At 47.1% G+C, this 12,497-nt stretch overlaps 5 protein-coding genes across 5 annotated transcripts; 2 read left to right on the top strand and 3 right to left on the bottom strand.

The window, feature by feature from the left end:
- Window positions 1-168: 168 nt before the first annotated feature.
- EYB26_006759 (uncharacterized protein) lies at window positions 169-1,282 on the top strand (the record flags this gene model as incomplete). Its single annotated transcript, XM_054266032.1, has 3 exons — window positions 169-409; window positions 468-1,039; window positions 1,097-1,282. The coding sequence occupies 3 exons, from the start codon at window positions 169-171 to the stop codon at window positions 1,280-1,282; spliced, it is 999 nt and encodes a 332-aa protein (XP_054122007.1).
- A 454-nt stretch (window positions 1,283-1,736) lies between these two features.
- Window positions 1,737-3,252, bottom strand: EYB26_006758 (uncharacterized protein; the record flags this gene model as incomplete). The annotated part of the gene is made up of 3 exons (XM_054266031.1): window positions 1,737-2,925; window positions 2,994-3,142; window positions 3,211-3,252. 3 exons carry the CDS (start codon window positions 3,250-3,252, stop codon window positions 1,737-1,739), a joined length of 1,380 nt encoding a protein of 459 aa, XP_054122006.1.
- A 383-nt stretch (window positions 3,253-3,635) lies between these two features.
- EYB26_006757 (uncharacterized protein) lies at window positions 3,636-4,665 on the bottom strand (the record flags this gene model as incomplete). The annotated part of the gene is made up of 3 exons (XM_054266030.1): window positions 3,636-3,677; window positions 3,754-4,350; window positions 4,552-4,665. The coding sequence occupies 3 exons, from the start codon at window positions 4,663-4,665 to the stop codon at window positions 3,636-3,638; spliced, it is 753 nt and encodes a 250-aa protein (XP_054122005.1).
- Window positions 4,666-5,787: 1,122 nt separating this feature from the next.
- Window positions 5,788-8,340, bottom strand: EYB26_006756 (uncharacterized protein; the record flags this gene model as incomplete). The annotated part of the gene is made up of 3 exons (XM_054266029.1): window positions 5,788-6,474; window positions 6,523-7,592; window positions 7,641-8,340. 3 exons carry the CDS (start codon window positions 8,338-8,340, stop codon window positions 5,788-5,790), a joined length of 2,457 nt encoding a protein of 818 aa, XP_054122004.1.
- A 3,409-nt stretch (window positions 8,341-11,749) lies between these two features.
- On the top strand, window positions 11,750-12,070 carry EYB26_006755 (uncharacterized protein; the record flags this gene model as incomplete). Its single annotated transcript, XM_054266028.1, has 1 exon — window positions 11,750-12,070. One exon carries the CDS (start codon window positions 11,750-11,752, stop codon window positions 12,068-12,070), a length of 321 nt encoding a protein of 106 aa, XP_054122003.1.
- Window positions 12,071-12,497: the final 427 nt, after the last annotated feature.

Here is a 12,497-nt window from a genome sequence, read left to right as displayed (position 1 = left end):
TTGCTATACACGCAAACCATATCGCTCGCTACAATACAATAACCCGACTCTCGTTTTCCTCCCTCTCGGGGCGTTCTTGCCTGGCACTGGAGGGCTCTCCTCCCACTACTGTTGCCGCACCCAGATCATCTTGAAAGACGCGATTCGAAAATATCAATCAAAATCAAAATGAGCGGAATCACCGTTTTAGACAGTTTCTGCCAAACGGCACCCATACCGCAATGTGCGCTGATCGGACCAAAGTCGCCCATTCAGGGCTCCAGTGGAATCCTAGCAACTTGTTATGCGCGAAACATCGACGTGGGCAATACGATCATTTTCCAGGCTGCATCTGATTTTGCGCATATTGCTGCGTTGGCCATGACCGTTATTATGATTCTGCATGTTCGATCGAAATTTACCGCCGTTGGTAAGTTATGCGCCCGTTCGGGAAAACATCGTCGGGATTCGATACTGACAGAGAACAGGCCGCAAAGAAATCACCGACTTTTTCTACCTCTACATGCTCCTCACCGCAATCTCCCTCGTCGTCGATGCAGGCGTCGTCCCACCCGGCAGCGGCCCATTCCCCTGGTTCGTGGCCGGTCAAAACGGTCTCGCCTCAGCCACCTGTACTTGCCTTTTGATCAACGGGTTTGTGGGCTTCCAACTCTACGAAGACGGGACAAATCTTTCCGTATGGTTGTTACGAGCGAGTTCGGCAGGAATGTTCGTTATATCATACATCATCTCTCTTTTCACGTTCAAGGGATGGGTTGGATTCGATCCTGCGAATCCCGTGGGTCTGTTTGTCGTGGTTTATGTGTTGAACGCGATCTGTCTTGCAATCTACGTTATTATGCAGCTATTGCTCGTCTGGAACACGCTCGATGACAGGTGGCCGTTGGGACATATTTCATTGGGCGTATTTTTCTTTGTTGTTGGACAAGTCCTGGTCTACGCCTTGAGCGCCAAGATCTGCGACAGTATACAGCATTATCTCGATGGTCTGTTCTTTGGCACAATCTGCAATTTGTTTGCCGTCATGATGATCTACAAGGTACCCCCCTCACGTGTCTTCCCCGCTATATCTTATCAAAACTAACAAAGAACCAAGTACTGGGACTCCATCACAAAAGAAGACCTCGAATTCTCCGTCGGCGTCAAATCAAACAACTGGGACATCAAGGAAGTAAACGAAGAAGATCGCCGCCTCACCATCTATCCCGACGGAGGCTCCGAATACGCACCCAGCACGCACTATCGCTCATCGACTTTTGGCGCTAATCACTCCGGATATTAATCAACCTCTCTGAACTCGATTGAAACGAGCTATTTTCTAATTCTATGACGACGGCGTTTTTTTTGTATAATTGGCCTGCTCTTTTTGTAAGGGCATTCTCAGCACATGACCATTTTCTTCTTTTCTTTTCTTTTCTTTTCTTTTCTCTTCTTTTCTTTTCTCTTCTTTTCTTTTCTCTTCTTTTCTTTTAATTCCATTCGCACTTTCGCTTGTCTTTGAGCAAGCACTTTGGTCCTGGTTCAAAAGCATATATTTATTTATCTTCGTTTTTACTATTACATGCCGCTGCGGTATAATAATTTTTCTTCTTTACTTTGGGGCTGTTGTACAACTACTTCGTTGGCAGTCGATTCTTGTTAATGATGTGATTATAATAGATATAACTATATACTGTCTCGAAACTTAACATTCATCTGTCGTCTCCATCCATATACCTTATACAACCCCATGAACTCTATACAACAATGAAGTCCTCCTTGTCCTCCCTCCCCTTCCCTGTCCCTTCCCCTTCTCCTCCCTCTTCCGGCTCCTTCATCGCCCCGTCATCACCACCCTCCCGCTCAGTAGTAGCACTGGCATACCACCCCTGATCAATCCACCTCACAATCACATCCGCCGCCTCATGCGTCAACATGTAATACTTTGGGTTCTCCTTCGGCCCAAACATATTGATATGCGCCGTGGTCTCATCAGATGCTTTATCATTCAGCGCAAGAACCCATCGCAGGCCGGGATGGTCCAGTGTTCCGTCCCCCGCTAGCAAGTGGTCGTTGGCATCAAAGTCTTCGGGGAGATGGCAAAATGTGCGATCCTTGGCGCGGGGGATTCGCAGGAAGAGCGAGGATTGTGGTGACTTCGTCGCATTATTGGAGGCAGGATCAACAGGCCTCGGCGCAGCCCCCTGGCCGAGACAGGTATAAAAATTAATCGCTTGTATCCCCCTTTCTCGCTGAATATCCGCAAGCGAAGCAACACGTTTCTGTAGCTCGCCGGGCCGCGCAAGACAACCCACAAACTCGAGATGGGAAGTCACCCATCGCCATCCTTCACTGAACCGCTCCCGTTGCGAGTACAGTGCTGCTGCACCGCCGGCCGCAACTGCGCCAGCTGCACCGGCGAACATGGCCATTTTCCCCCATCGGGACCACGAAGGTGTCGCCGCAGCATCTGCAGCTGCGTCCGTCGTTGCTGGTGGGAGGGGCAATATTCCCGATTTCGACGTTACAGAACCAGCTGTCGTTGTCGTCGTTGATGTGGTCGTCGCTGCCGTGCCAGCAGTGACAGCTTTATTCCCCCTATATCCAAAAATCCCCGCCACCTCATTTAAAGTATTGTACGCCGCCGAAGCAGTCTTATAATGTTCCTGCGCGCCATGCGACACGACTCCCGGCGCAATTCCCAAGAACGGTGTATCGAACGCCATCAACCCTTGGACATGAGGAAACATGAAGAAAGGCGCGGATTCTTTTGTTTGTGATGCAGACAGGGAAGGGATGGGTTGTTCGGAGGCGAGCAGCGAAAGAGTTTCGGCGCCAACGATGCCGCCCATTGAATGCCCGATAAGGATAACGTGTACGGAGGGATCGATGGTTGGTGAGGGGGTGGAGTTGGCGACTTCGATGTCTATTACTTTATTCTGGAGCCTGTCCAAAAAAAAAAAAGCACATTAGGAGAATGATTCAATATGTGTTTTGTATGTAGATAGATGTACCATTCCCGAAACCTCCCCACGCATTCTTTCAAGTCACCCCTCGTCTCGAATTTGGGGTACGTCACGTATTGCACGGATATATTGGGGAGCGCATGTCTCACGAGAGCGGTGAGTTGGTCTGGGAATTTGAGGAAAGTATCATTGCCGCCCTGCGGAACTCAAGTATCAGCGGCCTAATTTCAATGTCTGTGACTGTGGAGGAGGAGGAGGGGCGAACCCTAAATCCGTGGATAAAGACGAGCAGGAGTGTTTTCTTCATTGTTATTGAGTCGGTGGTATATCTTTTATCCTCCGTGGGGAGCAAAGTCGTGGTTCATCATCATGCGAGTAGACGGCAGTGCGATGAAGTTGTATTCTCGAAGTTGTGAGGATGAGGTTATTCGCGGTTGAGCAGGAGCTACGTATGTACCGGTTACACTAAAAGTGGGTCTGCGTCATTGGTGCCATGGTGGCATTAATTATGTAATCCTTCCCCGGATTTAAGTTAAGTTACATTTAACTACTCTTAACAAACTATTCAACTACTCCATATGTGCTCCGTACGTACTTCTTAGCTAGAATCGCATGCTAATATCGAAAACAGTCTGTATACGCCGTTTATCAACTTGTCTCAAAAATTGTCGACAGTCAGCCCATCCACAATCAAGATTTATCACCCTTTGGCTCCCGAACCATGCAAAACAACTAGATATCACCAGTCAGCCAGCCTTCACACCAAACTCCTCTCAAGAGACCACAAGGGAATACAGTAGAAACATACCCGACAAACATCCCCCCCATCCGCACAATCAATCTCCTTCACCAACCCAAACCCCAACTTCTCATAAATCTTCACATTCGGCTCGCCCTTCGAACTCTCCAAATAACACTTGACCCCTTCCCTATCGGCTTGATCCATCACCACTTCAAACAACTGTCTCCCAATCCCTTGCCCTTGAGCATCGGGGCGGACAGTCACCATATTACAAAAGTAATAACCCCGCTCTTTATCAGTCCATATCTCTTGCTGGGCGGCTGTTTGTTGCTCTTTCCATATCCAGTACCGCTGCGTAATCAAGCCGCCGTGGCCGAGGAAGCGGATGTTCGTAATCAATTGCCTCAACGACAAAAGCTGGAGTTGATACCATGCATACCAGCTTTGGGGTGTAGAAGCGGGCTGCGGCGCAAGCCAACATGATACGCCCACAATCCTCCCATCCCGTTGCTGTTGCTGCTGTTTCTGTTGACTGTCATCATCACCATTATCATCTTCTTCTTGTTGGTGGTGGCCAACTTCCTTCGCAACATAAAACAAAGCATTATTAATCCCCCATAAACATCTTGCAGTGAGAGAACTTGAGTTCCTGTCTTTGTTAAACTATATCATTTTTTTCCCAGGAAAGGAACGAGGGGCAAGGCAGCGAGAAAAAACCAGTGCCCCCTACCTAGCCTAGCCTAGCTCAGTAGGTACTAGGTAGGGACTGGGTTTTGACTCGGTGAGCGGCCTCGATAGATTAGCCAAGATTCACCGAGAGATGGGCGAGAGAGGGGTATGGATATGAGGGGGAAGAAGACTCACCTTTGAACCGTCAAAGACCCATAGATGGTATGGGTCGTCGGCGAAGCCTTCTTGGATACAGTCGACGACGCCGGGGATGTCTTCTTGTTGTAGGGGGAGGATTTGGATTGGCATGTTGCTGTTGCTGTTGCTGTTGTTGTTGTTGACTCAAAAAAAAACTAGGATGAATGTCAGATAAATGCTCACGGAAAGTGCAAGTAAGTGCTAAGTTCGCGAAAAGTCTCGAGACTTGTGTGACAATGCATCTATCCAAATATTGAAGACTCAGAATGGGGCGGAGGCAATCAACCAATCATTCAAGCCACAACAAGTGCAGAATCGAGAGATTGTGCATGGTTGTGTAGCCAGGCTGTATGACCATGACAATAAATAACGATGCCCAGAACAATTTCAAAGTTTACTGGGGCAGGAAAACAGAGAAATTCAATGTGACGTGTTGAATTGAGAGGAGCCAGCCTATTACTTACCGCTAAAAACTCGTCTGGTCTGCACTCCGTCAAATCAATCGAGATCGAGATCGAAATCCGAGATCTGAGATTCAAGCACCTAAGATCTTGGTACCAGTGCAACAAAATGGTTAGTTACTGACTTAAATAAAGTACCCTAAAGATAGGCAATTCCGTTCATAAAAGCCAGAGATGAAATTTAAACAAGAAAACATTAATGAAGAAGTTAGCAAGAAGGAGAGCCACCTCGGGATTCAAGTCTCTTATCAACATCGACAGATTAGAGATTCCCCACTCACGGCCCAGATAAATACCCAAAACGATCTAAGCTGTCGGCTAGACCAGCCAAGGCATGTTGAAGCGATTACTACATTATTCACTAGATAACTAGTTAGTTAGTTACTAGATAGTTAGTTAACTGGTGTTATATACAATGAATATTTCCATGAGTATGTGAGTATGTTATAGCATATATAAACAGGATTGAATCATATAGACACACTTTTCCCACCTCCGAGCCTAATAACAGAGATCCTCCCACCAACCTATATGCAGGGTAAAGCATGATGCAACAATAAGAAGAATATAAGAAAAGAGATGGACAAATGAACGCCGTTCGTGGTCTAAGTGTGTATATATGGATAAGTGAAAGACAAAGAGACATCGAGTCGTACATGTCGGTCGCGTATCATGAGTGTCGTAAATCGTAAAATGCTGTTTCAAGTGAGTGAAAGTATGTATATATACGCAGAGCTACCGCTCTGCTCAAAATATATGTGTAAGGCGAAGTTTACTGAACAGTAGCATCTCCCAACCTCACCCACTCCCTCGGCACATCCATACTACGATGCACCCGTCCCCCCGGCGTAAGCGGAACATCCACCCTTCCCAGACCCCTCTCCTCATCATCCTGTTCCTCGAAGTAGGATAGACGGTTAAAGTAATCCGTCAAGACGGTTTCCCGGTCGTTGTTTCCCACGATACTTGCGTACTCTGGGGGAGGAGTGATGAGTGGTGGCGGTGGTTCGAGTTCTTCGAATGCCGGAGGTGCGAAGGAGGGTGCGCGCAAGAGATGTATGGGTCGCGCATCGCGTTCGTTGGGGGCTTCGTGGGCTATGTGCGCTGCTTCTGGGCGGGAGAGGCCGCCTGAGCCGCTGGTGAAGCTGCGAGGGAGGCCACGGATTTGGTTTGCGCCGTTGGAGTCGATACTAGTGTTGCTGATTTGATCTAATGAAGTTGAGGAGTTGATGCGACTGGTTGGTGTGCTTCGTCGAGTCATTGGTGCTCCGGGGCAGCCACAGGAGTATTCGTCCTGGATGATTGCTGGGTCTGAAGATGGGTCGCTGTATGCTGGAAGGAAGATGTTTCCTTGTGTCGCTTTGCAAGAGAGAATGTGGAAGGGAGAATCAATAGAAATCTCGAAATGCCGCCGTTTATTCGGATCTTTTTCGTCGACTTTTGACAGACGCATTACGATCTATATCGTTAGCCGAGGTTCTAGATCAAATAACAGAAGACGACGTACCTTGATCCAATGATTTATCTGAATATTATCATATGTTGTATCAAAATGCAACCGATGCGCCTCATCTTTCCCCTTCATTGTATGACAACTCGGCAATTGCACACTAAACTCCATCTCAGTAGGTCCAACTCCTACATCATTCGACAGATTTCCCAACAAGCTAGAAACACCTCGATTGACCTGTTCCTCCCCTCGAGCAGCTGCTTCTCGTTGATCCCATGGCACACCACCGCCAGCGGTGACTCTCATGCTGCTTCCAGGATACGTGCTGACACTGGGTAAATCGGCCCGTTTCTCAAACAACAGCACCTTTTTCGGCGGTTGTAATCGATGCACAAACTTGTCCTGCGTCCAGTGTTGAATATTTTCCGTCACATAGACTTTGATTCGATGACACTCGACCTTGGCGAGGGGTGTCAATTTGAACGCAATTGGGACTTGTGCTCCCAGGGGAAACGATTTTCCTGAAATGACAATGTCATAGTGAAGCTGATCCTCCCAGTTTCTGGATATGGCAATAGGCTCGACCTGCTCCAAGGATCCCTCGGCTGGGGTTCGTACCACCTCAATTTCTGTGCTGCCGAGTAGATTGGGACGAAAAGCGCCAGATCGTTCGACGATGGCTTCGAGGTCGTACCGCACAAAACCGAGTTCACTCTTGATCGTTTCTGGCATTGATCCGTCGATGGGAAACTCGAATGCATATAGATAATCGCCAGGAGGGAAGAGTCGATAGTTTCGTACAGCTTGAGATTGATTGCTGCTGGAGGTTTCGTTCTTGCTGAAACTGCGTGAATGATTCGACTGCAAAGATAATCGTTTCAGGTCTCTGGCAGTCTCTCTGTTCACGGTCATTGTAGAGCCGTTCTTCAACAATTCTCTTGTCGTCGTAGTCACGCTGTATATCTTGGGTTCTTTTGTAGCTGATAATGGTATCGTATTTGTGATTTTGTAGTAATGAGCGCCGTACGGATTCTGGACAATGGAGGTTTCTCCTTGGTTGAAGTAAATCATTCCCGATGTTATAATGTCTTTCTTGTCGTGAAAATAAATTTTCTTAGGAGGGATACCTGAAACAACGTTAGAAAGAAATTGAAGAACCGCTGGAGAATACGTACCATCCGGCCAATCTGTCTGCGCCTGCCCACGAAAACATATCGAAACCTTCTTCACTTTGACCGACTTCGTCGTCTTGATATGCAAATGCCCTCTCAAAATGGCCGACCTCTTCGTACTTGGATCACTATGATCATAGCCCGGCAAAAACACCAAAGGCTCGGCCAAAGCAACACTAACAGTAATCCCATTTCCCGTAGCAACCACTCGCTCATTGCGCAACGTCGGCATCGCGCCGTTACTCATAATATTCGAGTCATCGCTATTTGATCGACCCCGAGATCTGGGACGAGAGCCTCCCCCGTTAAGTGAGATGTTGCTGGAATCGCTATCCCGCATCTGGGCAGCCATAAACTGAGCGACTCGCTCCTCATCCGCACCAACAAAGATCTCTGAATGCGGCCGGGATCGACCCGGCCTCGGAACACTGAGTGACATTGTGTTGTTTGCTTCGACTATTTGACTAGCAAAAGTCCGCAGACGAAGGAATCGTTTTGCACTTTCTCGCGGCCGTTCCAATAGCTTCTCGCAAATCTCAACTAAATGTGTGCCGGACGGAGCTGTGAGATCGGGACGACGTGCTCTGCGCCAAGATCGGAGGATGATATGATCTGAATACGAAGATGTTGATTTCTGTTTACTCGGTCCATGGTTAGCACGTGGGTTGCCTACGGCATAGGTTATCATGGGACGATAGCGCATTGCGCTTTTGGGCACTTTGGGACCGTAACAATAACCAAGGGCAGCACAGCCAGAGAGAATAATCTCGGTTGCAGCTCGCAATGCGACAACATCTTGTATTTATTGTCGTACATTCATCAATTGCAAACACAAACTAGATGACCCAAATGCAGGTGTGACGACTCCGATCGGCGTTCTTCTGATCTGGCACAAAAAACAAAGTGACCAAAAAAAAAAAAAAAAAAAGGAAATATAAACAAGGGATGGGCCTATAAACCTAAAACAAGGTAATGGAAATGTGATAGATGAGAGGGACGTACAGTTTAGTCTTCTGTGTCGGGAGTGATGTCCCGCAGGAAAATCAATAGTAGCGGCGACGATCAATGACCACTTATGCACCACACCTTTGGATCTCTTGCGCTCAATTCTGAGGGAGTATACTCTGTCGATTGGGAGTTGTAGTGTGACCAAAGTATAACTTCGCTAGACCCAGTTCCCTGCTCGAATTGCGCAACAGGTCACAAAACGTCCGATGTGTACGACGTCCGGCGGGGACGATAAGATTCGAGGGTGGGTTGGTGGTCAGACGGCGGCAGAAAGAGTCATATGAAGGAAGCAAAATGGATAAAAGATATCACACGAGAGATATAAAAAAATGTAGATAAATAATAATCAGAACGGATCTTTCGGAATGGGGTCAGCAGGACTAAGGCTGCTTTAGTCGATGTGGTCCTGCAGCGGCGGAACAACGGAATAAGTTACGGGTGTGTGTGTGTGTGTGTGTCAGCGGGGGCGCTGTCTGTATGTACATACGCATGTAATATGTATGCGCCGTGTCAAGTCGAGCCGATGACTGATCTGCGCGAGACAATCCGAATATCAGAGTTATAGTTATGTGCAATGTGCTGTGTGGTAGTTAAATGAACAAGACCAGAGAAGCGCAAAAGAATCCCGAGATGGAGATGAGAGCGAGTGGAATGGGATCGGATGGGCCGATGACGCAGATCAACGCCGCGCGCTGTGACTGGCTGCGTTGTTCGTCCCGTATTGCGCTAGTCACGTATTACGCAAAGCTTGGCTTGAAACTCACCAGTGGCTAAAATTACGGTAACGCTTAATACGCGGCAAACGCACTCGATGACACTTCGATAATGTACCAACAAGTACTTATATTCAGCTTAATTTACTCTACGCAGTAGACTCACAGTCCTTTGGGGGTGGATTAGTTATTGCTCATTGATCAGCATGCCAATAACGCCCAGCGGCGCGTCCTACCCAACACAGCATTTAGTCACGAGCACCACTGAAGTTAGCTACTTAAGTAGTTTCAGTTATGGTGGTTAGTGCGACGCAGTCTAGACTGTAGACGAATGTGGGGGATCACCTTTCTCCGAGGAGAGCTCATGCCGTGCCTAGGGCTTTTGAGGATGAATCCCATGATCACTTGAAGATTGGGCATATACATATAGCATTTGTCTGTCTGAGAGTCTAGACAATGTACACTGGCCATCGAACGCGCATTTATGGGCGATGCAGTGCATTGGCGTCCGAGATACTACTACGATATAGTAGTTACTACGCCCAGGATGGGAGCCAATAACGTGCAGCTGTGTAAAAAATTACTAAGTACTGTGTAAAAATACGGTAAAACGTATTGGGCGGCGGCTTGATAGTGGCGGCTCTTTTCGCGGGGATGAACCATGGTTGTGCCATGACATCATTGACTCTTAGCTAACTAGTTTACAACCTACGGAGTACTAGTGAGTTAACTAGTTAGTTACATAGTAGGTCGGTCCTCCGTAGCAAATTCAGATTTTTGTTTCGAACGCAGGGTAATTACAATACATCTCTCGTCTTGCTTGGAACTACTTCTTCTTCTGAAGAGCAGAATGAACATTGCCTCGACATACTATGTATAATCTACCTCCCTCATTCTGATCATAACATCGTCTGCGTGGCAATCTCTCTATTGGTGCTATTACATCACCATGAATTAGGCGCACCATCCCCACGTTAACGGTTGCCTCGGTTCTTGGGACTGGAATCTCGGATTATCTGAGTGGAATCTAGACCAAATCCTGGATCAGTCTATATCTTCTAGATCTACGGAGTAGTCCAGATATGGACCATTATGAACAACTTGACTTGGCATGTAGTAAGCCCATGGCAACGTTTCCGCGGTACCCGTGACTTTTAAGGCTAGGTGGAGCACCATTCGACGGCAACTCCGTCTCAGCACTCACTTATAACATCATCCTTCCCGAATAGGCGATGTTGAGGCGAATTCAAAAGAACAGATGACCACAGAGAAAATCTTGATGACTGGAGGATTGCAGGTAGGCAGTTTCAAAGCTTCGATTGCCATGTGCGATTGCGCTTTGTTGATCCTTTTTGACATCACCGGATGCCATGTGGCCATTAAGTAAGAAGTGGGTGCATACAGAGTGGCCCGTCCTCTAGAACATAATAAACTTTGCATTCTATACAGAACCTCCTTCCTAATCGTAAAATTCTAGATTGAACGCTAGTTGGTGGAATGGCTTCGGATACACACGAGATAACATGATTTATATATAATGGGTCTGCCGTCGTATCGGTTTACGAAGTTTAGAATTGAAGCGTGATTTCAAATTCGGTCTTTACAGACCCTTTCATGCTAGACGAGAAACCATCAAAAGATAAGAGCGAACTGAAGGTGTAGGAGTTGTAAGTCAGCCACGTACTCGTTTGGTGATTGGTCTCTTGCAAGTTACCTTTTAAATGGGGTCTAAACATAGTGGCGTTCTATGATTATTGGCCAGGACGATATCGACTGTAAGGTATAAATGGAGTAATTGTTCTTTCCTTTCGTAGTCACGCCAGCAGATTTGAAAAGGCAAAAGCTGAGATGGAGGGACTAAATATAAGCCAGGGATCCTAGGCCAGAATGACGCTGTTTTCTCTGTGCCTGCCTACTAGTACTAAACGCATTGTCATTGAGTCTCATTACTGCCATGCTATTGATTTGGTAATCTCTAGAAAGGATGGGAGCTATTGTCGACCTCGAAAAGCTCCCAGATTAGCGGATTGATTCTGTCCATCCTGGTGTATACAGTGCTTTCTGGTCTTGAGAGTTGACCGTATACAGGGATGGAGGGCAGTCTATTAGACGGCTGAGCCTGTCTAACTGTGATAGCTGGGAGCACTCTTAATCACTAAATTGGCATAATACTGGGATTTGCTGATACAATTGATACAAATGGTGTTGGGAATAACCAACTAAATACAACATGACCATATACAAACTGGGAGGAGTTCTCTTCATTCAGCAAAAACCCGCATCTTTCGTTATCTGATTTCTACTCCGACTCCACAATTAGTTTGCCATCACCAGTTGACAGTTTGACCGACCCAGCAATAAAAAACATTGAACATTTTCCAAGGCAAAAAGATGACTACATATATCATCCGCGACGCAACCCCCACCGACCTCCCCCAAATCCGCGCCATAAACACCCACTACATCCTAAACACAGTCCTCACTTTTATGAAAACCCCACCACCACCTGATACCATCCTAGGTAAATACAATGACCTCAAAGAACACCGTTTACCGTACCTTGTCGCGGTCGATAAAGACCTCAAACACAAGGACAAAGAGGATGGCTCTGACCTCGTCCTTGGATATACATACCTCTCACCTTACCGAGGCCACGTGCTCTCATATGCACCAACCGTTGAGCTGACGCTCTTCGTGCATCCAGACCATTAATCAAACTCGGTGGGGTCGAGGCTTCTGGCGGCCATTCTCAAGGCTGCGGAGTCAGTGCTGCATCTTTCCTATGAGATAGTGCATCGAATGGTGGTGCGGTCTCGACGATAGTCTTCCCTGGAGGGAATGGGGTAGGTGTCTCCTTAAGGAATATATTGGCTGTTATGGCTGTTGATACGGATAGGCCGGATGGAGGCAATGCGTTGAGGAGGTGGTATATTAAGCGCGGGTTTGTGGAAAGGGGCAGGTTGGAGAAGATTGGGTTTAAGAAGGGGAGATGGTGAGTTTTTCATTGAATTTATTAAAAGCCTGTTTAGTACTTATCTGTTGAACGTTGACCTGACAAAATTCTTGATTAAGATTGATACGATTTTCTTGCAATATAGTCTTAATCAGCTAGATACAAAGGATCAGGTGTGAATTGAAT

Source organism: Talaromyces marneffei, chromosome 5 (genome assembly GCF_009556855.1).
Source record: "Talaromyces marneffei chromosome 5, complete sequence".
In the NCBI taxonomy this organism is placed as follows: domain Eukaryota; kingdom Fungi; phylum Ascomycota; class Eurotiomycetes; order Eurotiales; family Trichocomaceae; genus Talaromyces; species Talaromyces marneffei.
This window is presented reverse-complemented; position numbering and strand designations above follow the sequence as displayed.